The sequence below is a fragment of the Electrona antarctica genome, assembly GCF_951216825.1.
Source record: "Electrona antarctica genome assembly, chromosome: 16".
NCBI lineage: Eukaryota > Metazoa > Chordata > Actinopteri > Myctophiformes > Myctophidae > Electrona > Electrona antarctica.
The window spans coordinates 17,858,233-17,884,230 of record NC_136797.1 but is presented as its reverse complement, the minus strand read 5'-3'; the positions used below and the strand labels follow the sequence as shown (position 1 = coordinate 17,884,230).

At 41.6% G+C, this 25,998-nt stretch overlaps 2 protein-coding genes across 2 annotated transcripts in view; one reads left to right on the top strand and one right to left on the bottom strand.

Moving 5' to 3' along the window:
• The window catches only part of il11ra (interleukin 11 receptor subunit alpha), an 81,761-nt gene extending 74,205 nt beyond the window's left edge, over window positions 1-7,556 (top strand). Inside the window, exons 10-12 of the mRNA XM_079524612.1 lie at window positions 4,424-4,526; window positions 5,600-5,679; window positions 6,892-7,556. Of these exons, the coding sequence (XP_079380738.1) occupies window positions 4,424-4,526; window positions 5,600-5,678 (182 nt within the window). The 3' untranslated portion in view covers window position 5,679; window positions 6,892-7,556. The remainder of the gene's footprint in view (window positions 1-4,423; window positions 4,527-5,599; window positions 5,680-6,891) is intronic.
• A 7,979-nt stretch (window positions 7,557-15,535) lies between these two features.
• On the bottom strand, window positions 15,536-24,631 carry tmem267 (transmembrane protein 267). Its single transcript, XM_079524618.1, has 3 exons — window positions 24,540-24,631; window positions 21,018-21,489; window positions 15,536-20,263 (listed from the first exon to the last, which is right to left on the bottom strand). The coding sequence occupies exons 2-3, from the start codon at window positions 21,426-21,428 to the stop codon at window positions 19,928-19,930; spliced, it is 747 nt and encodes a 248-aa protein (XP_079380744.1). The 5' UTR covers window positions 21,429-21,489; window positions 24,540-24,631; the 3' UTR covers window positions 15,536-19,927.
• Between the last annotated feature and the right edge of the window lie 1,367 nt (window positions 24,632-25,998).

The window sequence follows — 25,998 nt, the reverse complement described above, 5'->3', positions numbered from 1 at the left end:
CCAGGGTATTAATTATGCTTTTAGAGTGTGCTTTCTGTAATTATGGTTCAGGGCATTAAATGGGTTTGTCATTTTGTTTGTGATGGGTCTCAAAGTGTGTGTGTGTGTGTGTGTGTGTGTGTGTGTGTGTGTGTGTGTGTGTGTGTGTGTGTGTGTGTGTGTGTGTGTGTGTGTGTGTGTGTGTGTGTGTGTGTGTGTGTGTGTGTGTGTGTGTGTGTGTGTGTGTGTGTGTGTGTGTGTGTGTGTGTGTGTGTGTGTGTGTGTGTGTGTGCGCGCGTGCGCATAGCCTCACACACATGTATGTCTGTGGATGCAGAAGAGAGTGTCATCTCAATTATGTTGGTACTGTACTTGAATACCAGCTGTCTCTTTGGTGGTATCATCTGCAGTGATTAGTGAAGAAAAGGTTAGAAGGATGTGAACTAAAAAAAAGAGGAAGAAAAACAAAACAGAAAAGATAATTACAACCTACCGGTAATAGCAATTTTGTTCTTATCGGTGAAGAGTGTATAAAGAGTGCTATTCCCATAATTATGGTAAAATGCGTACAGTACACCGTCACCACTCTGAGGCATGCACAAAAGCAGCCAGCCTTTATAGTGCAGCTTCACCACTGAACTCCAGTCCACATTGTGATTTATTTTGTTTAACCCATTTTGACCCGAGATCAGATTCTAAAAATGACTTCTACATCCTGACACTTTTCTGAAAAAGCTATGTTTCTATGTCAGTCGTTCTTCGATTTTTCAAAAATAGCAAAGCAAAGTTACTATATTTACCCAGGGTAACTGGACTAAGCATCAGATACTTGTTTACAGCCAGGCCCTGCTCATAGAACATTTCATGGTAGTGGTTCAATGTCTTGCTCAAGGGCACTTCAGCGGTGGTAATTTTAACGTGCCGGTCCGGGGATACGAACTGGCGACCTTCCGGTATCAAGACCGCTCTGCAAACCGTTCAGCCACCGCTGCCATACCTACAAGCTCGTAGCGCGCCACTCGGTGGCGCGCTATGAGCTTGTAGATCTGCTATTTTTCAATAGCTAAAGCATAATATAATGCTAACACCAAAAGGGGTTCCCGCCCCAAAATGGGTTAAACTTCACACAAACTTCACACACAACTTATTGATAGCTAAAGATTTGACAGCAAGGCCATGCCATTATTAGACGCTGTATATTGTTCCCGACATCTACGATTAGCTCATGTTTTTACACACGGGCAACGCAGTAAGGTAAAACCTTTATGTACCCTGGGGGCAATTTGCTTGGCAGGCCGTAGTCCAACATAAATACATACGATAGCATACACAAACATTGTACCAGAACTATACAGTATATCTCCCACACGTTGCATTCCTTGGGAAAAAGGTGTTGATGTCTGTTCAGTTTTATATTTGATGTCTTCCCTCCCTTCAGTCACACGCATTATGTACATTGTACACTATATGTGACCAGATTTGACTGAGAGACTGCCATCGTGCAAATTCCAGCTTTTCACCAGAGGAGAAAAACTTTCTCAAAATGAGTTAATAGCACAAGCAGACTCTTCACATACTAGAGCATGTCTGAAATAAGTGTCAGAGCTGAAATTGACATGTAAATATGAAATAAATGCTTAAACATCTAGCGAGGTGTAATGTTAGAGACCACAGAAGTGAACCTTTCAAGCCTGTTTTCTCAACTCGCTGTTTTCTTCAAGACATTACTCTATAAGCCATATCTCCAAAACTGGTGGGTCAAACTGAACAACCAATATGTCAATTTGAAGATTCCCTGCTTTCACATGACATGAAAAAACAAAAATTCAAAAAAATCCAATGGCAGTCCCTCAGTCAAATGTAGTCACATATGTTTCAGATTACATTACATAAAACACATAAAAGCTCTATGATATAATGCTTTGTGCGTGTTTGGCATAATTTTGATTATTATTTTTCATGGCTCAAAAATTGTGTATATGTAATATCAGCAACATTGTACAATGGCTGTGATCATATTGTAAGGGTTATTCAACAGCTCTGCATACATGATGCAGAGCTATCAACTAGAGGGTACATTTTCAGATGGGGGGCCGGCGGCCAATTACATATAATTGTTGGGGTCCTTGACATGAAATATTGAGAACCACTGATATAGAAACATGAGGTTTTTCAATTGTCATGATTTAGAAGACGTTTTTTTAAATGTCGACGTCGGGCCTAAATGGGTTAAAACAACACATACGGGAAACGGCGACGCTCATAACTTAGCTTTAGCATAGCTTTATCATGTAACTTCATGTTCAGGTATCTGTGTTTTGCCTGTAGTTTTGTTGATGCCAGTTTAATAGCTCACCCAGGCTAATTGGAACCAAAGAAATGACCGATAATGTGTGCATTCATGGAGGGCTTACAAATAGTCCTTTTTCTATTTTTGACTTGAATGACAGGAAGAAGGGACATCATTTGTGTCAATAATACTGCGAATCCTTGAGTGTTATGTACTGCGATTATGGCCACAACAGCTCAAGCACTCCATTCCTGCTGCATCAGTGAAGTGCCCATAATGGAGGTCAATTACACCATTTGGGCATGGTGTACTCCTTCATACGATGTGTTGTGTTCTATCCTAAAAATGTCTCTAATGCAGTTTGCAATATTGTGTGTGTGCGTGTGCGTGCGTGCGTGCGGGCATGACAGGGAGAGACAGATAGACAGAGTGACGCATATCGTATCACTGTTAAAATGTATAGTTAGTTACACCCCCAATAATTAGCAGTAGTGTCTTGTGTAAGTCCGCAATGATGCATCAAGATATTCTCATGAGAAATGGCCAAGTGTGACTTATGGCCTCCTTAACCCATTATAGGCGGGAACCCCTATTTGTAACACTACACTTCTGGACGGGAACCCCTCTTGGGGTTCTGTACAGTATGTACACTATTCCAAAAAAATACAAAAAATGTATGCTGCTATATAAATATTTGAAGTTTTTCAGAAAACCTAGGTCAGGATTTAGTAGGCGTTTTTAGAATCGGCCTCATTCCAAAATGGGTAAAGCCCAGCTGGTATGCATATGTCTGACGAAGCCAGTGCCTTGAACTGGACTGTCAAAATTCAAGAGATTCAAGAATTATTTGTCATGTTCTCATACAAGTATGTGTGCAGTTAAATGTTAATGTGGCATGCTCTGCCAGACGGTAACAATGTCCAACAGAATAAAAACACAATATTAATAATAACACACACACACACACACACACACACACACACACACACACACACACACACACACACACACACACACACACACACACAGTGTTGGCAGCAGAGTCGATTGCTGAATAAAGCTCTGATTGACTTTATCAGATCTCTTTCAGCCAGCCTGCTGGAGACCAGATGTCTGCTGTGTGTGTGTGTGTGTGTGTGTGTGTGTGTGTGTGTGTGTGTGTGTGTGTGTGTGTGTGTGTGTGTGTATGTCTGTGTGTGTGTGTGCGCGCGTGCATTGGACAGTAGGTACACTATATTTGCTTGTGTTTGTATGCATACACATGGCTATGTGAGTCACGAGCGCATACGGTACGTGTAAATTGGCTTTGCACATCTTACTGTCTTTGAGTGCATGCCATGCACGCGCACATACAGTAACACACACACACACGTGTGTGTGTGTGTGTGTGTGTGTGTGTGTGTGTGTGTGTGTGTGTGTGTGTGTGTGTGTGTGTGTGTGTGTGTGTGTGTGTGTGTGTGTGTGTGTGTGTGTGTGTGTGTGTGTGTGTGTGTGTGTGTGTGTGTGTGTGTGTGTGTGTGTGTGTGTGTGTAATAGAGACTTGTTTACTCTCCAATATGATGAATGACTGTTTGTGTGACAGCAGTAATGAAGGTCTTGAAATTAACTTATCCCGGGAGAGTAATTAAAACTACACAGAGAGAAGACACACACACACACACACACACACACAGTACCACCACCCACACTCTCATACACATACTGTATATTATGCTCACAGATTCAGGCACACGCGCACACACACACACACACACACACAAACACGCCTCTAGCGAGCATATGATTATCGTTACACATTTCAAAGGCAGATGGTTCTTGTGGTTGACACTGGGACGAGGCAACAGCCCAGAGATATGTGAACTCCGTTATTGGACCTTGTCTTGTTGTTTCTCTCTGTCTTTTTCTCGCACTCTAACTGTCTTGTTTTTTTTTGTTTTGCTTTACAACTGATAAACTGTTTTCTCTGTGTTCCGTCTCCTTCCTTCCCTCCTTCCATTGTGTGCTCATGTCAGACCTGAGGTGGAGGTGGACTGAGATTTAGCTCTAGTCAAATTCTAGCCATTTGATTGGAGTGACTGTAGTTTTAGCACATGCAATCAAGATAATCAACCTCTCTCTCTCTCTCTCTCTATCTCTCTCTCTCTCTCTCTCTAGATTCTACGTTAGATGAAGATGGTAATATTGGTTTGGTGATTCTGTTGGTTCTCTTCTCTGTGGTCATCCTCACCACCGTCCTCTCCCTCATCCTAGTCATGTGGTGAGACACACACACACACACACACACACACACACACACACACACACACACACACACACACACACACACACACACACACACACACACACACACACACTACTTTCAATGAGGAACTATAACTAACCACGGTGAACGAAATGGTAGTCCTGGTGGGATTTCCTGACAGTGTGGGTGGTGAGGGAGTTGGCTGAGGACATAGCAGGTGCTGCAGGTGGGTGTCATGTGACATTTGCTGGGACACGGACACTTTTCCACATTGTGTTTTGTTTCCCGAACAAACTCTGTGTGACTCCTCAGTTGAGAAGTTTTACTCATCCACAGCGGCTGTGTTGGTGGCCAGTTTTTGTCCAGGCTGGATTTGCGCGCTGAGGTTGTTGGCAGTGTGACGCTTCAGCCCACTGTGGGTGGCACTTTACCTTACACTGCTGTATAAGCCATCGGGTTGATCTGATAACAGTTATCAACCTCTCTGTTGGTTGTTTCACTTCCTGAGATTCTCCATATTTAAACAACGGCTGGTTCCCTCACCCATGACCAAGAAAATCAACCCTGGGGATGATACTGTATATAAGAATCAGCCCTAGGGCTGATAAGAGATGACTGTTATGGTTAAGTGCCACCGCATACTGAACTGCCACTGTGGGTTGACCTCTGTGTGGACATCCATCCATCCATCCATCTTCACCTGCTTATCCCGAGTCGGGTCGCGGGGGCAATAGTTCCAGCAGAGACTGCCTTTGTGAATGAAGGCAATTGGCTACATCATGTCAAGCAAATTGGCACCTAGCCTCGGTACCCATCGAAACCCATTGGAACATTTGGCATAGGAAGCCCACTTCCTTGTATTTCGCTAACGGCTAACCAATAACAAACAGTGCAGAGGTGCATGAGCTCCAAATTTGGTGACGTTAGGGTTGGAGGAGGGCGGGGGCGAGTGCTCAGATCAGAAACCACAAAGGCTGGGCCGGGCTAATTGGCACCTGACATTCGTCACTGAGTGATAATCTATTATATTCATTGTTATTATATCAATGTTGCTGTTATCATGTTTAATTCTTTCTGGCTGTCTCCAGGATGAAGCAACGGAGGCGTGATCATGTGACCAAGCAGGAACTCACATCCATGGTTAAGATGAAGTCCATGCCAATCTAATGTAAGACAATCACACACACACACACACACACACACACACACACACACACACTGTACATATTGTGCTGTCAAGGCGATGTTTAATTTGGTTTAGTTTATACATACCTGAATGTTTTTCCCACTTTCCCACAAAAAATAATCTTTTGGATTTTATTGACGTTTATTATCTGTCTGATCATATAATCAAAATCCTTCTAATACTTTTATACTATAATACTATTGTAATCCAGTGTGCTAGACATCAGCACAGTGTAGTTTAGTTTCTGCAGATGGCCGTAGTCCATCCATGGACCATCTCGTTTCTCTTCTCACCTCTAGGTCCCATCTCGGTGGATATTTGTAGAGCTCGGGGTGAGCGAGAGGCCTTGTGGGAGAGCTAATTAGAGTACTAATGACCCCTACAGTGCTGCCTCTTTCCCCTGGATCTGAGCGGCCTCCATAAAATGACCACTAATGAGAGTGAAAGCCAGACACTATACCGATGTAAATAGCATTCAAACACCCCGCAGACAGCCAGCCAACATGTGATTACAAACATAAAAATGCACATGCACTGAGATTATAACCCTGCAAGCATGCCTCTATATATATATATATATATCGTATCCAATGTTGTTATTTCAATCCATGCTGTCAAGGCACTGTTTAATTAGGTTTGATTTATACCATGTTTTTTCCCTTCTCATCTCTTAAATCTCTTGTATGCTCTTGTCTTCTCTCCTCTCCCACGTACTGTATGCGCCTCTCTCCCTGCTCATATTACTCTCTCTTCTCGTCTCATTACTCCATTTTTGTCCACTCCCTTCCTGCTATGCTTCCTGCCCTCGTCCTTTCCTTTCCTCTCCTCTTCTTCTCCTCTCCTATCTTTCTTCCTCGTCTTCCTCTGTCCCGGTGTTGATTTTTGACAGCAGGTTTTGATTTAGTTTACATGGTCTTTTTGAATACAGTTCCATTTAGTTTTAGTCACATTTTGGTCATCTGAAATGTTGTAGTTTTAGTCTAGTTTTAGTCGACGTCATATAAGATTTCAGTTGACTAAATCTAGTTGATATATATAGTTATATATATCAACATATAGTTTTCAGGGTCCTTGAAATGTAAAACTTTGAGAACCACTAACATTCCACTAACGTCTTTTCTGAAAACTGTCATGATTTAGACGACATGTTGTAGAATGGGGTCTAAATGGGTTAACCCTGCTCTGGTCTCTCAGGTCACTGTGGAGCGTCCTCTGCTCTCGTCAGCCCGTTGTAGGGCTTCTCAACAGGACCAGCCTCCCTCCGGCCGTCACCACTGCAGCGACCCTCGCTGACCGTCCTAACCGCACCGCAACGCTCAGACTCCATCCGCAACCCCATGAACAGAACGGTGCAGAGCAAGGTTAGCAATTATAAACACTCAACGTGAGGTATGTTTTGCAGTTGTCACCGTTGCTGGGTTGTACTACAGAGCAGCAACAACAACAACAAAAAGAAAACTACAACACTGCATTACCCACACTGCACCGGCAGACTTCACCTGACTGTTCCCGCAACACAATGTGGGAGGTGGTGATTCTGAAACGCTAACAGTCGGTTTTCTCAGGCAAACTCGATGCAGCTCTGGGATCATCCTTTGCCAACTACGTTACCCAAGCTTGACTGGTGAGCTTCCTCTGTGTCGCATACATGGTGGCGAGCTGGTCAAGATTTCAACTTTGGACTAGAAACATGACAGGAAATATTGATGCCAAACAGCAGGAGAGGCTGAGTTTTTTTTAATGCAAAAATAAGACTTAATATAGTAAATAGAGGGATTTTCATGGACATAAACAACAACTTGCCTCTCTTCCCTTTGACTGACCCTCGCCCAGAAGTGTTCGTCTGGTTTTCCTCTGAATCACCCTTTTGTTTTTTGTTTTATATGGGGTGTGTGGGGGGGGGGGGGGGGTTGTTTTGTGCTATGGAGCTTTTTCCGATACAATTTTGTTTTTATCTTTTGTTTTTCAGATTCAATTTTACATTATTTTCTTTTCTTTTCAGTTTTTTTTTGTTTTTTTGCAAACTTTTGTGAGAAAAAATGGATAAACTGTGTGTATCCATTATTTAAATGACTGACTGACTGACCGGCCAACACAATGCTGTGAAGGAAATAGAACTTTTGCTAGTCTTTACCTGTCCGTCAGTCCGTCGCCAAAGCAACCCAGGGGCATTACGGCCTCCGGAGAGAGGCATGAAGTGGCCTGTTATAGGCTGAGGCTGCTGTCAATCACCGAAACAAGTGGGCGGGACATAGGGCATGTTGGGCGGGACATAGGGCATGTTGGGCGGGGAGGCGGGTGGCTTGTTACTTTTGGGTTTGAAGAGACCCGTTAAATATATGTATATTTTCTCAAGTCTGTTTCGTTACATGTTGGTCTTTTGTCTCATGTTTCTGTTTATTTCCGTTGTCTTTGTTTCCTCTCTGTTTATCCATCCACCCATCCATTGTATCCGGATGGCAGTATCACACAGAGCAGGGGTTCTCAACCCGTGGGTCGCGACCCCTCGGGGGGTCGCCAAATTAGTTTGGGGGGTCCCCAAATTATTATTTTTTTCACGATTTTTCAAAAATAGCAGACCTACAAGCTCGTAGCGCGCCACTCGGTGGCGCGCTATGAGCTTGTAGATCTGCTATTTTTCAATAGCTAAATTATAACATAATGCTTAAAACACCAAAAGGGGTTCCCGCCCAAAATGGGTTAAGGTTATTGTAGCAGTCAATTTATATTGGGGGTCGGGAGGGGGCGGGGCGGGGGTCCCGAGACATTGCCAAAGCATTTCCGGGGGTCCCCGGCCAAAAACGTTGAGAACCCCTGACACAGAGGACTGAGAGAGATAGAAATACTGAAAAGAGAGCATGAGATACGAGTTATTTGGCCTTTCACATAGCACCAGCACTATGACTATTAAGACATTCAACCATAGATAGATATTAAGTTTTTACTTTTTATTATTTCTGAAAGTGGTCTGAGCATTTTTAAAACACAATCGGAAATTCCAGTGTTATATCTGGGTTTTATGTAAATCAGTTAGTGAATTACACTCTTTTAGAAATTGGGATGCAGAAATCACTTCAGATCCAATTGTTTATAGTGTAGTTCCAAGTTATAGATCCAATCCACTGAACAGAGTTTAAGAAATATTCTGTTTGATGGACCTGTTGCATATTATTGCATGATGCAGTCTACGTTTTTCCACAAAATGCAGTTGAAGTTAACCAAAAAGTTAATTTAATTTTAGAACGACATGCTTTGCTATTGGATCACGCAGTTGAAGTTGGGAATAACCTAAAGTTTAATTTAATTTTAGAACGACATGCTTTGCTATTGGATCACGCATACCTTGAGTAGGGTGGAAGAAGATTCACAGAGACCAGAAAGAAATTGATTTCAAAGCTTTTGTGTGCAGCTGCAAATATTGCAATGGGTCATCATTCAGGGAAAATTTCACAATGTCGATATTTGCAACCCTGGCAGGACCTGTATATTTCCTTTTTTTTAAAGAAGAGGTCTTTACCCTAAATTCATTTTAGCATTTTGTGAAAACATGCATTGTAATTTTGTTTTCTTTCTTTTTTCTTGTCCGTTGTTTTTGTGGTTATGTTCTATGATCCAAAGCTGTGTAGTTATCACCGATTGATTGATTGATTGATTGATTGATTGATTGATTGATTGATTGATTGATTGATTGATTGATTGATTGACTGACTGACTGTGTAGTTTGTTTCAGAAACAAAAGGTGCATCTAGTCAAACGTTTCACTGGTTTGACAACTGTATGTTCTTTCAAGCTAGTTCTACATATTATGCATGGATCCAGTTGAAGCTTTTTTTTGTATATTGTATATTAATCCTTATGAGATACATTTTACTATCAGTGATGTTAATATGTAGAGAAAAAAAAATACTCATATATATATATGATTCTTTGGTTAGTTTTCACAGGTATGTGTTGAACTTAGTCCTGGGACATTTGATTCATGTTTCTGCCTGAAATGTTCAGGCTTATGATTGTATAGGATTAGCAAAATTGGCAAAAAAATTTAGAATTCCCTCAACGTTTCGTTCTGTAGTTGAACTTTTAACTTATCATCAACACTCACTGATACAAAATGTGTCAATCCGTTCTGAAAGAAGAAGAAGAAAAAAATGATCAACACATTAATTTTCTTTTCATAGATTAAGTTGTTGATGAAACTGTAAAAATATATACATTTCAGACTGCAATGCTTTTGACACACATTACTTTCTATTATTTGGTTTGGAGAATTCTAGAAATGTCTGGAAATACAAAAACGATCATGGGAGGCTGATTAGAGATCTCAGTTGAACGACCCTTTCTGGCCCAGTGACTTAAGTCTTAATCATTCCTGTGAAGATGTGACACTATGTATGTGTTTGTGTTCATCCGTCTCTTTCCCAGTTATATGAAGCTCTGTTGCTGTTTGGTTACTGTAAATGACAATGTGTTTGATGACTTTGTCTTCATCCAACTCGCTTTATTCTCATTCTAATCTTTCTGCACGGCGGGTTGTGGGACGAACCCTTGAGTTGGCCTCTTACTCAGCACAGTGTAAACGAAAATGTTTCCTTGATAGAGCAAATTGATTTTCTTTCCCCATACATGTATAAGCAGTTGAGAGCAACAGCCTGCCTAATCAGATACGTAGGTTGGTTAGCTAATTGAATTCAGTTAAAGCCAGCATGGACACAGCCATTGCTATTGAATTATCGTTCCTTTATCACATTGTGTACTGATTTAGCATGCCTTTCCAATGCATCAGTCCGTTTCCATGTCTCTGTTGCTGAAATGCAATCAAAAGTCAGTGTTTGTTTCTTTGTGGCGCCTGACATAATTGTTCTAGAGACTGCCAATAAGCAGTCTTGCCTTAAAGGACCATACCGGTGGTGTCGTATGTTTAGCTAACTAATTCTGTACTTGACATTGCTGCAGTGTAGAACAGCAAAATTGCTTTATTTGTTGGTGATAATTTGTCAAATTATGTTATTACATTTTGTGTTTTTGACTTGAAAACTCTAGCCAAAACTTGTCCCTGAAGAATATATATATTTTTTTAAATTCAATTGTCCATGACTCATTAACCATTTGGCCAGCTGTGAATTGATTATTCAGGTAAGTTTGGTAATGTTTTTACATTTAGGTCCAAAAATGGAAACAAAAGCAAAGTCTAAAAAGAAAAAAACCTCATTCATTGGAAAATTATGTATGATATATGGCTAAAGCTGTGAATGGAGAATGGCATGTATTGACACCGGTATGGTCATTTTAGCCCCTCGACAAAGACATAATAAGATAACAACTGCTCTTTTGTAAACTGTCAGTGGTACCATTAAAAACCTACAATTCTGCTTTCCATTTGTCAGCCAAACCGGTTAGATTTGAAAGCTCAGTTCATTGGAAATACGCTTTACAAGCTGCTTTTTGTGATATGTGTTCAGATCATCAGTCAAATCTATGAATTTATTTTGTATTTTTCTTAACAATGTTGATGTCTCCTTTGTAAGAAATACTGTATTATGCTATGAAATATTCAATTCTATTCTAGCAGGATGTAAAGAAGACTGGTTGCATAGTTTGTTCAGTGTTAACGCAGAATTTTGTTCAAAGCCTATCTTTTTGGGCTGACAATAAATAAAGTGGCCCTGGCCAACAGCAATTTGTAATAGCAAGAACATAATAACAAGATGTTAATAGCTATGTAATAGCTAACAAGATGTGACAAAAGTCTGATCATAACCTGAACTACCATGCAAGTTTTATATACGAACGTTATATATTTTCTCTACATGTCATACAGTAGCTAACTGGATGGTAATTCGGTTTTCTGGGCCCAAGAGTTCAAAACCTTTAATCCCTATCCGAGTGGATCAGATTCTGGCTTGCGGTAGTTCAAAACAAAACAAAAATATGAATGTGATCACTTTGATATCCGATCTGATATAGAATTATCTCAGCAATGTGTCAATATGTCAATAAGAAATATAACTTTGATTAATCAAATAAATATGAATTTATTTTAACACCCAAAATCCAAATCTGAGCCACTCTGATAGGGATTCAGTGTGATGAACATACAGTAATCAGGAGGTGACATGACACATTGCCTGGCATGCTCATTGACTATGACTAATGGTGTACTTGACATTACTGCCAACTCTTTTCTGAACAAGATTGGGACTTTCAACCAAGCCTTTTAATTTCATTGATTTCAGGACAGTATAAAAATCAACTTGAAGAGACTTAAAATGTGCTTTACGTCGTAAATTCTATTTTATACTTGCAGGCTCACAATGTGTCATGATGTGATGCACTGTGAGCTTGTAGTTGTAGATACTGTAGGCTATTTTCTAACAATTTTAAAAAAACGGACAAATTGTTTAACTAATTCTGAGTTACTCTATTAACTGTGAGCTAGTAAGCAATATTTCAAAATCAGCAAAAAGTACATATGACTGTACCATTAGCAGACATTATTGCCCCATCTTAGAAGGCTACATTAGTAGGCTAGGTTTTAGCATACATTTCATGTTGTTCACTACCATTCACGTTATTGAAACGGCGTGGAAAACAAACCACTCTAGGCGACTTTAAAGTGGCTACAGGGTACGTATAGGCAATTCACCCTCTTGAAAGTCTGTAATACATGTAATACATTCAAATGAGGACATTGACATATCAATATGCCTGGGGGAAAGAATTACAAGTGCTGCTCTTCAAACTTGAGTTTTAGCTTCAAGTTTTTTTTTCTTCTTTTTTTAACATTGACAAACATTTCCAGGCAGATTCTGTAACTATTGGACACAAACTGTATCATTTTTTGTTGTCCCCACAACAAATGTCCGCAACACAAACATTAAATGCCATTGACAATGAAGGGAAACTTTACGTCATCTTGTCCCCACACGTCTCATATTTGCCATCGACAATGAAAGGAGAAATTAGGTAAAATGTCCGCCAAATATGAGGTCAGGTGAAGGATGTGAACGAACTAATAAAGTAAGACAGAGGAGAGAGCATGTGGGGAGATCAAATAGATGAGTAAAAAGAGGAGCTTGGACAGTAGGAGGTGATGCTGAGTTGAGAGGTGATAAAGGAGTTCATGGTGGAGGAGGAGGAAAAGCGATGAACAGATAGAGGCCTCATAGAAACTACAAACAAGCAGTCACAGCTGGTCAGCAGTAGTGTGTGTGTGTGTGTGTGTGTGTGTGTGTGTGTGTGTGTGTGTGTGTGTGTGTGTGTGTGTGTGTGTGTGTGTGTGTGTGTGTGTGTGTGTGTGTGTGTGTGTGTGTGTGTGTGTGTGTGTGTGTGTGTGTGTGTGTGTGTGTGTGTGTGTGTGTGTGTGTGTGTGTTAAACCTAGCCTAGTTCCAAAAAGCAGATACATTTCCCAATATCTTGAGCTGAGTCATTTTGACTGTACTTCAGTGGTGAAGTGGTTCCTCTCATTGGTTAGGAAACAGATGAAAGCAGCTAGAGGAGCAATTTAAATGAAAGGAGACAAAATGCAGTGATGAGGAGGAGAGACAAGGTGATCACAATCAATGAGTATACAGCAGGAGATGAAAGGACTAAACGCCCTCAATCCGTCGCCCTCGGTAACCCTGGGCAACGGAAGCTGTACTTCCTGCCCAGGCCACGTGAAGGGGTGGCGCGGGCGTACATCCTGTCCTGGTGAGCTTCACAATCAATCTGGACACAGCAAAGATTGTGTGCGTGCGTGCATGCATGCGTGTGCGTGCACATGGGAGGAGGAAAGGTGAGGGAGATAAATTGAGCAAAGGAAAGCTTGCTGGTGAACTTGGAATACAAGGGGTTGGCTACAACCTGGTTCTCTCCTGATTGGATGAAATTGGTATCCTGGCCTGAAACTGCACTTGTTTACCAAGGAGCTGGAGAGACGGGAGACTGCCGTTACTGAACAAAAACTCTATAGCAATCACTACTTTCACCACACTATGAGAAGAGTATCTTCTCTTGAAACTTGTATTATAGACTTTCTGTAGAGACACAAAACTGATTAATTGGGAGTTAAAGTCATACTGTGGACAAGAAATCACACCCGTGTGAGTGGTGCAACTACACATTTATTGTTATAGTTCTTGCAGAGATTGATTCACTCTGATGTGATATCTGTGATGTCAGTGACGTCACATACTAACCATAGCAACCATGCTCGTTTTTTTGGTTGCTAACCATAGCAACCATGCTCGTTTTTTTGGTACGAACAGACATGGGTACACGGTTACAAAGCCAGTTGTTGGAGTGGTTTGCACCACTCAAAAAAAGGAAACAACCTGCTCTGCCAGCTTGCTGAAGTGCCCCAGGGCACCTCATAACACTTCAACTAAAGCTGGACAGCAACCACATGGAATCGCTCTGCGCCATGTCTAGACGACACCCTGTCTGGACTGTCGGGCATCGCAGCAGATGACTAAATCATCCTTCTGGGGGACCTCAATACCCAGAACTATAGACATCCTTCTGGGGGACCTCAATACCCAGAACTATAGACAGGATTACACAACATGAGGCAGCACTGCTGTGAAAGACGGTGTAGATTAGAAGGAAACATCAACTCCAGGGGGTTCTCCACCAGACCGAGTGTGCAGAACACAATCTTATTTTCAGCTACATCCACTTCAGAGAGGCGCAGAACTAATTCAAAACATCCTGGATGCATCCTTGCTCCAAACATCTGATTAAGTCAGTGTCAGAGCCGGAGACAGTCATGCTGTAGGCCTACATCTAACACCTGATTCATACTTTGTATGGATATCAAATGAATGCCAGCCCAAGAGGAAGGGGAGAGAAAAAGCTAGCTGCACTGTGTGACATCCTGCCATTAGAGCTTTGATGGCGTCGAAGCACTGTGGAGTTGTGAGACCACCATCCTGACTAGTTTACTTGTCAAGTTAAGAAGGTGGATAGTGAAAGGCTGTGAAATTCAAAACCTAGCTTGCAGAATCAGATAAAACAAAACAAAAAAGTCGTCAAAGACGTCATCGGCAGTACCCTGCCTGCACCAATAACTGCAAAGCACCTGTTGTGAAATATGGTCTGTGGTAAAGCAGATATTTTACTACACATGTTCTGCCAGAACCAGACGCCTGTAGCTGACCCCTGAAGAAGTCGCAGAAAATTACTGGGTGAGTAGCCTTACTAGCCTAGGGTGAGTACAAAGTTTAACGGAGCTACAATGTTTTGGTCTATGGGGTACAAGTGAGCAAATTAAATTTATGTAATATCACAGCCATTCTAGGGCTAACAACACTACACATGCTAGGTTATATCAGCCATTGGCTACCCCCGTACTAATTATTGTACATATTAGTTAATTCTGGAAAGGAGCCAGCTGAGGTGGTTCGGGCATCTGGTTAGGATGCCTCTCGGGCGCCTCCCTAGGGAGGTTCTCGAGGGCAGACCAAGGCGCAGTTGGAGGAAACACATCGACTCACTGGCCTGGGAACGCCTCGGAATCCCCCAGGAGGAAGTCACTAATGTTGCTCTGGAGAGGGAAGTCTGGAGCACTCTGGTGGAGCTGTTGCCCCCGCGACCCGACTATGGATAAGCGGTTGAAGATGGATGGATGGATTAGTTAATTTCCATTTTATTGTATAGTAGCATTTTGTTCATAGTTCAGTTTCAAAGGAGACACCTCAACCACTGCAGATGTGTTTGTTTGTTCAATTAACATTAGCTACTCTATGATCAAAATAACGTTTTATTCATTGTAATAACAGTTGCAACTAAAGTTGTACAGAATACTAATGGTTAAAACAGAGACATGGGTCAAGGGTTTGTACTGTGTATATTTTTGTATTGAGATAAAAAGACAACTTTAAAACCATCATTGTTACCATCTGTCTACTTTGCAAATAAAACCAAAAGGTTGACACAGTGAATACTAGATTAAACAAATACAAAACCAAATTCAAAGATTGAAATAAATTAATGTGCAAAATAATTCTATGTAACGATAAACGTTGAAAGCAGCAGTATTAGAGTGGGTCTGGGTGTACTTAGTTACTGACAACAGTGATTCATTAATTGAGGCAGTAGGAGGTATTCATTGCGTGCCTTACCATTCTAACCCCCAAAGTGACTGTGATTTATCCAGCAGCTTCATGTCTTAAACTGTAGCCTAAATAAGAATTTGTGAATAGCTTGTACTAGTTTGGAAGACACTTTCCCCGTGGCTTCTGATAGCTCACCAAGAGCAACAAAAATAACAGTGGAAATACATTGCTCCAAAGTTGTACTTCAGCACAACACACCATGGCCTTGTGAAGAAATTAAACCAGCATTATTCACGACATTCTTTCTTCCCCCTGGCACATTTCACACATTCATTTTCGGATTAGGGGAGTACTTTGCTACTTCCAACTATTCCAGGGTGTCCTTGTGTGGAAAGTCTGAAGAACTTGCTAAAGTGTGTTAAATGGGTTTACCCACACAATGGTACTCTATTATAAATTCCATGTTTTCCAATCAGCAATCCCAAAGATTGTTTTGACATTTTGGCAAATGTGTAGTCAGAAGTAAAATCAGGGTCAGTGCATGTACAGTCAGTCACAATTTTAATAAATCTAAAATTATGAATACAATATGAGTGGCAGGGCCACATGACAGTTAACTAGGCCATATGACCCTGTAAAAGTAATAGGCCTATATGCTATTATTCACACATTACCATGAAGAACCAAGTAAGCCTATAAGAGAAGAGAAGGCCTGCATGAACAAATGCAGATAAAATGTCTAAAACTAGACTAAATAAAAATACATTTTATCTGCACTTGACGTGACTGCAGATCATTTCTTGTTCTTTTAGGTTACAACACACAGTTAACATATCACCAACTACAGAAACAGAGTTCAGGGTTTTCTACCCATTACAATAAATACATAAATACGAATTTGCTTTTTTTTTTTGTACGTTTGCACATGCAATTTATGTGCCAACCTTTTCAAGAACTCGACCTAATCCCTTCCAGTCCTAGATGCCGGAACCCCAGTAAAAACTAGTCAATATTTCGAAATGTATTCATAAAATTGTTTAGAAACAATATTATTCTTTACGTTACAATAACAAATGCACTTAAAGGCAGTGATGTCAGAGAGAGATAGAAGTAACCGCATGGAGAGAAAAAGGATGTGGTGCTAACTAACCTTCTGACAACAAAACTCACAAATAAAGAACCACTAAAACCACCATGGGTCGTCTTCAGCAATGATTTGTCTCTTATAGTTTCTCCCTAACAAATTCAATAAGCAACCACAACGCTTTGACTTTTAGCTCAGTAGATCTTCTTTGCCCACAACGCAAGTTCCAAGTAAGGAATGATAATGAACAAAAATTCAAGATGTCAAAAGTACTCTTCTCATGCACGTGGGATGAGAATATTCTCCCCGTCACGTGGTTTAATTGTCCCCTCTGCTCTGTGGCTGGCATAGGCATAACCAGTAATTACTCCACTCCACTGTGACAAAACAGGATTATTGGATGACTGCTATACGGCTCAGTGACAACACCTACTGGACAACAATCGGCACTACAACCACCATCATCATCATCAAAACACTCCCTCGCAAGGATTTGTTGATAACAGAGAAGTTCCAACCTCGAACAAAGGGTGACAGTAATATCACCAGTCTGACTGAGGTGAGTTGTTTTCAGTTCAGAGTAAAAAAATAAAATAAAAAAAAGTTCACACTTCTCTTAAGCTTTCAGTTTCCACTAACACTACACGTTTCAAAAAACCACATGCATAGAGATCACAGATCATCACACCCATCTGGTTTGACGTCAGATTGTTGTTTTTGGTTCTTCTCCAGATTTGTCCCATAGACACTGTAATCGAGAATTAAATAATTCTATTACAATACACCAACTTTACACAATATTTAACCAGTCCCTTCAAAGTCAATATTATTTTGGAAAAGGGCAAGCATCTGCGGCTGCCACTAAAATGTCAATACCGGAGAAACGGCACGTAGATGAGCACTACTCTGTTGAACTTGAAGTCAAATAGCATACACAAAGATAATGCAGCAATTAAATTCTTTCTTCCCCAAAAAGCGATGGACACATCGACACAAAGTTTACGAAGCAGATCAAGCTTGCTGATTTCTTTGTTGTTGCTAGACAGTGCTGAAATTGGTGACTTTAGCTTCCTGACTCAACCTTTATTCATTCCTGCCCACTTTCAGTGTATTGTTAAAGACTGCAGGCCATACGCAGACATATGTGACATGCCCAGTTGCCCTCTGTAGAGCGATGCAAAAGTGAGCAAAAGTCATTTCAATTCCACGTTGTGGAACAAGTCACCACCTGCTAAACATATGACCAGTTAATATTCTCACACAAACCACGTACACAAACCTCTCTTCCCACATGTGTTATCTCCAACGCAACAGAAGCTAAGCCATGTGAAAATAGACTATAAGCCCCCATTGTCCATATCTGATAAACTAAAGATGAAAATAAATTAGAAGGGACCAGGAAGAATCTGCTTCTAAATTATGGTTGCCATTGAAAAACTAAATGCTGAAAAGAACTCAACTCTCATTGACCGACCAACTGACACTCAAACTTAGCTTCATACAAAATGTTGTGAATAAGAAACATGTTGGTCAGGACAAAATAATGTTATAAACATCAGTTCAATAGATGAGTGGGTAGGTGGTGGTGCACTGGGGGTTAGAACCAAGATCTTAAAAGAGTAGACTTCAAAATGGTAACTTATACAGTAGATTGACAAATTCTTAGGACAAGGTATTCTTCCTGCAGACTGTGGATTGTGGAAAGGGTGTTTCTCATTTTAAATAGAGCCCACCTTCCCTGAACAGGTGGGGTGGTACAGTAGTCAGTCAAGAGTTCACTGGTGTCACATGAATGACTTCTAGTTCTAATGATACTAGTATAGTAAGTATTCTGATAAGCCTGATTTATTTATATGAAGATGGTATGAAAATCATTAGTATATCACTATTCTGCCTATATTCTAATTTAATCTGTTTGATATGCTCCTGCAAAATGTAAAATAATATTAATATTGTTTGTTTTTGTTTTGTTTTTCTCTTTTATTTACACTTATATCTGTCTCATAGCGGTTTGTGAACTGGCTATACAAAAAACACGTCATAACAATAATAGTAATTATCTTTTATAATCATTAAATATTATTATTAATTGCTCTAGACCAAGAATATCAACAAAATTCTAGAAGCTAAATAGCACAGCATGGAAAGGCAGTGTATTTAGCATTGAGGCAAAGTCATATTAAGTCTTATGATTCAGCTGAATAAATACAAAATAAACATCTACAGTATATACAGCATCTTAACCTCTTAAGTTATATGTGACCTCTGTGACATCGATAATGACCCTTCAAAAGTGATGAGAGATTGCAGTGGTTAAAGGGTGACTGAGTGGTGTGGTGAAATAGCTGGTGATATCATAAGGTCTCGGGTATGTGACAGTGTCCGGGTAGCTCAGGCAGTAGGGCTACTCGCCTCTTGACCACATGGGTTCGATCCCGGGCACCGCCAACTCAGTAAATGAGTAGCACGGCTTGGGTGTGGCAAGTCGTGCGGGACGTACTGGGAGCTGATGGTACAGTAGGTGTTCCACTCCACCTCAGCAATCCATCTCCCAGGGGTCTAGTGCACTGCAAAACGGGGATAGACTCCCACGCTCTGGCTGATACCGACAATAAGCTTCTCGCACCTACTTACTTACGTGACAGGTCAGGGGTCAAGCCTGTGCAAAACAGTTTGTAGCTTATCCATAATAAGCGCTTCATGAAATATGGAAGAATTCTGGTCTGATAATTTGCAAGCTGCTCCAAATACCTTCGATCACAACATAAAATACGTATTTAGACATGAGTTTTATGATTTAAAATTTGTATCTGACCGATCAGAACGCATGTTAATAACCACTGAAAATGCTAAAATGCTTTTATGTACTAGTCATGTCCACTTCTGCCCCAGACATGACCCCTACCAGAAAGATGTGCCTAGCATTGTGTGTGTGTGTGTGTGTGTGTGTGTGTGTGTGTGTGTGTGTGTGTGTGTGTGTGTGTGTGTGTGTGTGTGTGTGTGTGTGTGTGTGTGTGTGTGTGTGTGTGTGTGTGTGTGTGTGTGTGTGTGTGTGTGTGTGTGTGTGTGTGTGTGTGTGTGTGTGTGTGTGTGCATTATACACTGCAGGGTTTAGACATCAATTGCCACCCCGTGCTTGGTAGAGATCACGTCCCTCGTTCCTGTCAGGTACATGAGCACCGAGCACAGATGAGGAAGGGTCGCCGTGGTGCTCACGTACAGCCAGTAGGGGATCGGCGCCGTGTTGCCCAGTGGGCACAACCACAGGCCGTGCCGCACGCCGTCCCGGACGTGGTGCGTGGCCATGGCGACGAACAGCATCCACGGCAGGGAGCACCAGGCGTCTTTGAGGCGTCCGAGCCACATGAGGAAGCGGAGCGAGAGGCACAGGAGGGGGATGAGGGAGGAGCAGTGGAGGGGAGGTCGATGGGGCAGAGATACAGCAGCCTGGAAAGAGGGGGGATGGTGAGGAAGACGGCAGTATACGTCAAGAACAGAGAAACCGAGAAATCAGTCTTTTCTCATTGACCTTAGAATAAACATTGTGTAACACTGAAAAGAGTAACACTCATTTACAGTATCTATTAACTGGTTCTTTGCCTCGGGTCCAATATGTGATGATGACAATTCATGACAACTTGACCATTCAATGGATTGATAAGGCGGGGATCGGGTGTGATCAATAACATTACTTGGACAAAAGCGAGTGATTTTTTATAATATTGCAATAATTACATCAAGAGACATATCAGGTTTCACTGGAGAAAGATATGTCTCAGCTCTCAAGTAAACCAGATTTCTGATCCAAGATGAAAAGTGAAAGTGAAAGACTTGTATGGGCTACTGATACCTGTATTTGCTTTAGCTGCTAGATATTGTTTGGAAGCAAACTACTGCAATTTACTATGCATCATTTCAGATTTTGGAAGGCCATTATAAAGATTTATTTGTTGCCTGAAAGCCTGAAATATCTCAATAGTGAGGACAAGCAAGCAGCGCCGGGCGTGGTGAGCAGGTGTGTGTGCATGGTACAAACTGGTCTGTCCATTAGGTGGGGATACAAAGCAAGCAAATCAGGTTAATGTTTGTGATGAGTTGACCTCCATCTTCAGCCGTTCCAGAAACCCTGTAACAAAGTCCCTGTGGTAACAGTGGGAGGGAAAGAAGGTTAGGAAGGAGAGATCTGGTTGGATATTCTTACCTTAAGTGACAGAGATCCAGCCAAGTAGAAGTGGTCCAGGTCTATGAGAGAGGCCAGCAGCCCGGCCAATAGAATCTCATACAGGTCGCTCTTTTTTCTCAGTCCAATCACGATAGCCCACGACCACAGTCCCACCAATCCGTGCGTGGCGTTGTCCAGCAACGCCCTCAGCCACAGGTGATGCTGGACGACCGACAGCTGGAGGGCGTGGTCGGCCGCCACGCAGAACACCCCCAGGCCGGTGGACGCCAGCAGGGAGGCGGAGCTAAACGTCTGCAGGAGGGCCTGCGCTTTCTCCGTCTCCACGGCCAGGCTGAGAGGCACGGGGACAGCCTCTCCCCCTCCTCCTCCGAATCCCGCCCCTAATAGAGGGGCGGAGGAGGAGTCTAGCTTGGAGTAGAACCCTTGCATGCTGACGGGCGGCGGGAGGGGCCAATCGTCACCGTTCGAGGGTCAGCAAGAGGCGGGTTGACTGGATGATTAGGGAGGGACAGGGAGATGAAGAGGGTGAGGTGACCGGTTTGGGAGGAAGAGAGATCATCGAGTTAGTGAGGGAGAGAGGGGGATGTCGTTGCTGTCCGGAAGAAACCACCTAACTCAATTTTTGAGGTTTTAGTTTTTTTTTCATGAATCAATGCTGTTGAACACCCTTTACGTCTGTGTGTTGGTTAAAAAATAATGAATCAATTAAAAGTATTAAAAAGCACTTTGACAAAAACCTCCTAACTCCACATGAGCTGGGTGTTTTGCAATTTCCTGAAAAATTCACATTTTGGAAGTTAGGCGGTTTCTTCTAGACAGCAGAGATATGAAAAGTTGAATGAGGGTGAATCATGTTACCATGTGTTGTGTATGGCGTTCACTGATGTCATTATTAATTTAAATCGAATCTACGCAGATTTTGGACATCATTGAGCTACTGTAACATAAATGCGGTCGACCTAATATGCACTCCCACTACATTGCGAGTTTGTAGTTCTGTTATTTTTGGCGAGAGACACCATCGTGACGCTGTATAAATTAAGCATATTATTGTTGTAGTGCCACCATTGCCTAAGTTCTCAGAAAGGTCAAATACGAGGACACAAAATGGACTGCTTTTGCTCGATTGTGTAAGGAACATATGAGAGAAACGCAAGCATACATGCATAGTACACCTGTCCCTGTCGAAGTGTGTCCAAATAAAGACAGTGACAATGCAGTGCAGTCCCTGTTTAAATCAACAAGCCTAGAGGTAATGTGATGCAACTCTCCCGAGACGGTGACTCAAGATCCTCAATGTCAGAAGAGGAGAGGCATGGCTTCGCACACAGCACAGGCATAATAAATTCAACTCATTCACCCCCACAAGGGATAATATTATTAATCGATTTCACTCTTGCAACTGAGAAAGATTGTAGCCTGGGGCAAAATGTAAACCTATCTGAACTCCTTAGTTATGAGCCTCTTTCAGTCTTCCACAAATGGCATTATGAATGTTAATTGTGCCGCTTTTCTGTTAAGACATTTTGTCATCTTTCACTGTTAACTATATGTGTAGTTATAATGTAACAATTGAATGTTGTATTAGTAGTATTAGTACATTTTGTAGTAGTACATTTTATTTTGGTCCATTTTAAAAGAGCAGACATACATACATACATACATACATACATACATACATACATACATGCGGTCTAGTCTAACTTGGACTCAGGGGGGTGGACGCCTCTGCCTTGCATAGTCTCCAGTGAATAGGCAGGTTGCCCTTCACTGGTAACCTTACATTGGATTTTAAATATATGAAGGTATTGTAGGCTGGGATTTTACAAAAAAGCCCCCCTTTTAAATACATACATACATACAGACATACAGACATACATACTTATAAGGTATGCCATCTGGTGGCTAATGAACCAAACACATTCTCAGAAGTTGAAGCAGTTTTAGAGGACCCACTTTTAGGCCAGTGCAACAGAGCATGCTTTTGCCTTTTTTTAAACCTTACCCATTTTAACCACATACATACATACATACATACATACATACATGCATACATGCATACATACATACATACAGTTAATTAACTGATCATTAACGTCTGCATGCTGTAAAATATGTAGTGGTTGCGACCAAAGGTCGCAGTTAACTATGAAACCTTGCGTTTTTGTCACGTCATGTCACACTAAATTTTGTCACTCAATTTGTCACGTCATATATTGTGCCCAGGTCTCGTGACATCACTATGACATCAGACATCAGGGATGATAGTAAAATCTCTATACATGGGGAAAGCCCCCATATATTGTGCCCAGGTCTCGTGACATCACTATGACATCATCAGGGATTCTAGTAAATCAGGGATCATATATGTGTAAATCTGACCTGCTGTTGCAATTAAGCCCATATTAGTATATGGATATCAGAACCTGTTCTGACATACATCTTCTAATAATAATTAAGGCCCGGCCCTACCTCTGCCCTCATCAAACCCTGTACACTCAAGACACTGCCACCCTTATATCTCCATATATGGAGCTGACCTGTTCTGACATTCCATATGTTGATCTGACCTCATCAAACCCTGTACACTCAAGACGCTGCCACCCTTATATCTCCATATAGCTGACCTGTTCTGACATTCCATATGTTGATCTGACCTCATCAAACCCTGTACACTCAAGACGCTGCCACCCTTATATCTCCATATATGGAGCTGACCTGTTCTGACATTCCACATGTTGATCTGACCTCATCAAACCCTGTACACTCAAGACATGCTAAAGGGCGAGGTCACTTCTCGCCCCCAGGCGTCTAGGGTTATAGCTCGCTATAAGGGCCATATTATATTCACAATGGAACTACTGTTTTTAAGTTAAGTTACCAATTTCAATGATCATAACCTATACATTTAAATAATACTAGCTTATATACTGTGTTGGCTTGGCTTAATTGCCTACTGCTCTATCTGATGGCGCTTCAAGTGAGCATGACTCTGCCTGAGGACAGGTCAGTCGCTCTACCGAAAATAGCCGATCTACAAGCTCACAACGCCTGGCATCGATGCACGTTGTACATGTACAGAGATCGGCTATTTTCGGCAGAGCGACAAACGTGCCGATATAGCATATACATATCATGCATTAGGCTACTGGTGTTATAACAATACCTATACTACTACTACTTCTACTACTTTCTCCTGTTTTACTCGCGTTTTGTCAAGGTTAACTTCACAGATCCTTCCGTTGTTGTTGTTTTTTCCCCCTTTCTTTTTTGTTGTTTACGCGCGTCCTTGATACACTGTATCGTTGTGAGCGCTAGCATGCAGGCGCAATGAAGACGTGAAGGATGCTTTGTGTGTGTAGGCGGAGTGCAGCTGTCATGTTTAGCATCGCTTTATCCCTCCTTCCTCCTCCATAATAACACGCGACGGTTTGGTATTTGCAACAACAACGCATGCAGTTTGGCCATTTCATTTAGTCATCGGGTGTTTTCACAATGGCGATTTTGTCAATGGTTCGTGCGTTAATAGTCGCTACTCACCCCATTGTATGATATTGTACAGTAAAGTCTCCTGTGCTTTCTTCTATTCCAGACAAGGAACTTAGATAAGAAGGGACGCGCTGGACGACGCGCATGCGCCGTGCGCCATGACGCTCGTTCGATCCAGAGTAATCTAGTAAGAGAGTGGTGAGTGGCGACACGCTTTGATCTCGCCGCAAATATTGGAACTATCCCATTGAGATAGAATGAGCACTTCCGCATCCCATTGTTACAATGGGAGTCAATAGTGTCGCCACTCTCTTACTAGATTACTCTGGTTCGATCATGGGCAGCGTTGCCAGACTTTGCGAGAGAAACAAGCAACCCGGTCTATAAACAGCACACTCGTGTGAAGTGAGGGGCGCTATCATCATATACATCATCACATTCCGTGCTACGGAGTACGGACACACAGACACACAAAGCTGTGTGAGCTAGCCGGGCTAGCGCCCCTCAAAAACAAGCCCCAGAGCCAGAGGTCAGTCAAATTCGTTTTTGTGCAGTTATTTTTCCAAGAAAACTTTAATGGTGTACAACAATCCCGAAATTAATTATGTATTTAGCGACAGCGTAATAGCTTTTCTTCTTTTTTTTCTCACAGAATCAAAGCTTTAATGGTCATGTCTCACCAGGATACTGAATGGCTTGATTCTATAGGCTTACAATAATTGATATAAATATTTTTGTAGATCTCTATGGGGAAAATTAATGGGCGATTTGATGGGCGATTTTTCATTGGGTCCAGAAAACCATGGTCAAAATCAAATTTAAAAAAAATGGTCACTGCTATGCTCTATAACAGTGGTTCCCAAACCTAGTGTGCACATTAACTCCCGGCCTAGCTGACGCACCCGGGCCCCCACATGGAAATGAAATATAGGCCTATACACAGGTTTAATGTTTGTCTTTAGTTCAATGTTTGTTTTGTAAACGCCATTGACAATAAAGGGAAAAACTTTATTGTTTAATGTTTGTGTTGGCACCGTTTGTTTTATATCACCATTACATCACCTAATCACATAAGTTAGACTTTAATATATTAGCGCCCCTCACTTTACACGGGTGTGATTTTATTTATATGTGTAACACAACATATATGTGACATATTATTCAAAATTGGTCGCCTGCATAATGCATACATATGTCGCATAAGCAATATAGAGACATAGGCCTATCCTATATCCACATATAGTCCATGTGTGGTGCACTAAATCCAATGACCAGCAGATGGCAATGCTCTGCAGCAGCAAACAGAATGTTTCTGCACAAGTGGCCATACCTGGAAATATATCCCCATTTGGTGCATGAGCTGACGTTGCACATCCCTACCTGTCCTATCAGACTTATCCACAGTGTTTTACAACCAGGTGTCTATTGTCAACAGTTGGTCTGGTATACATTTTATGAATGGATAATAATAATAATAAATGATTTTCAAACCTTTTCCATCTCTGTAGAC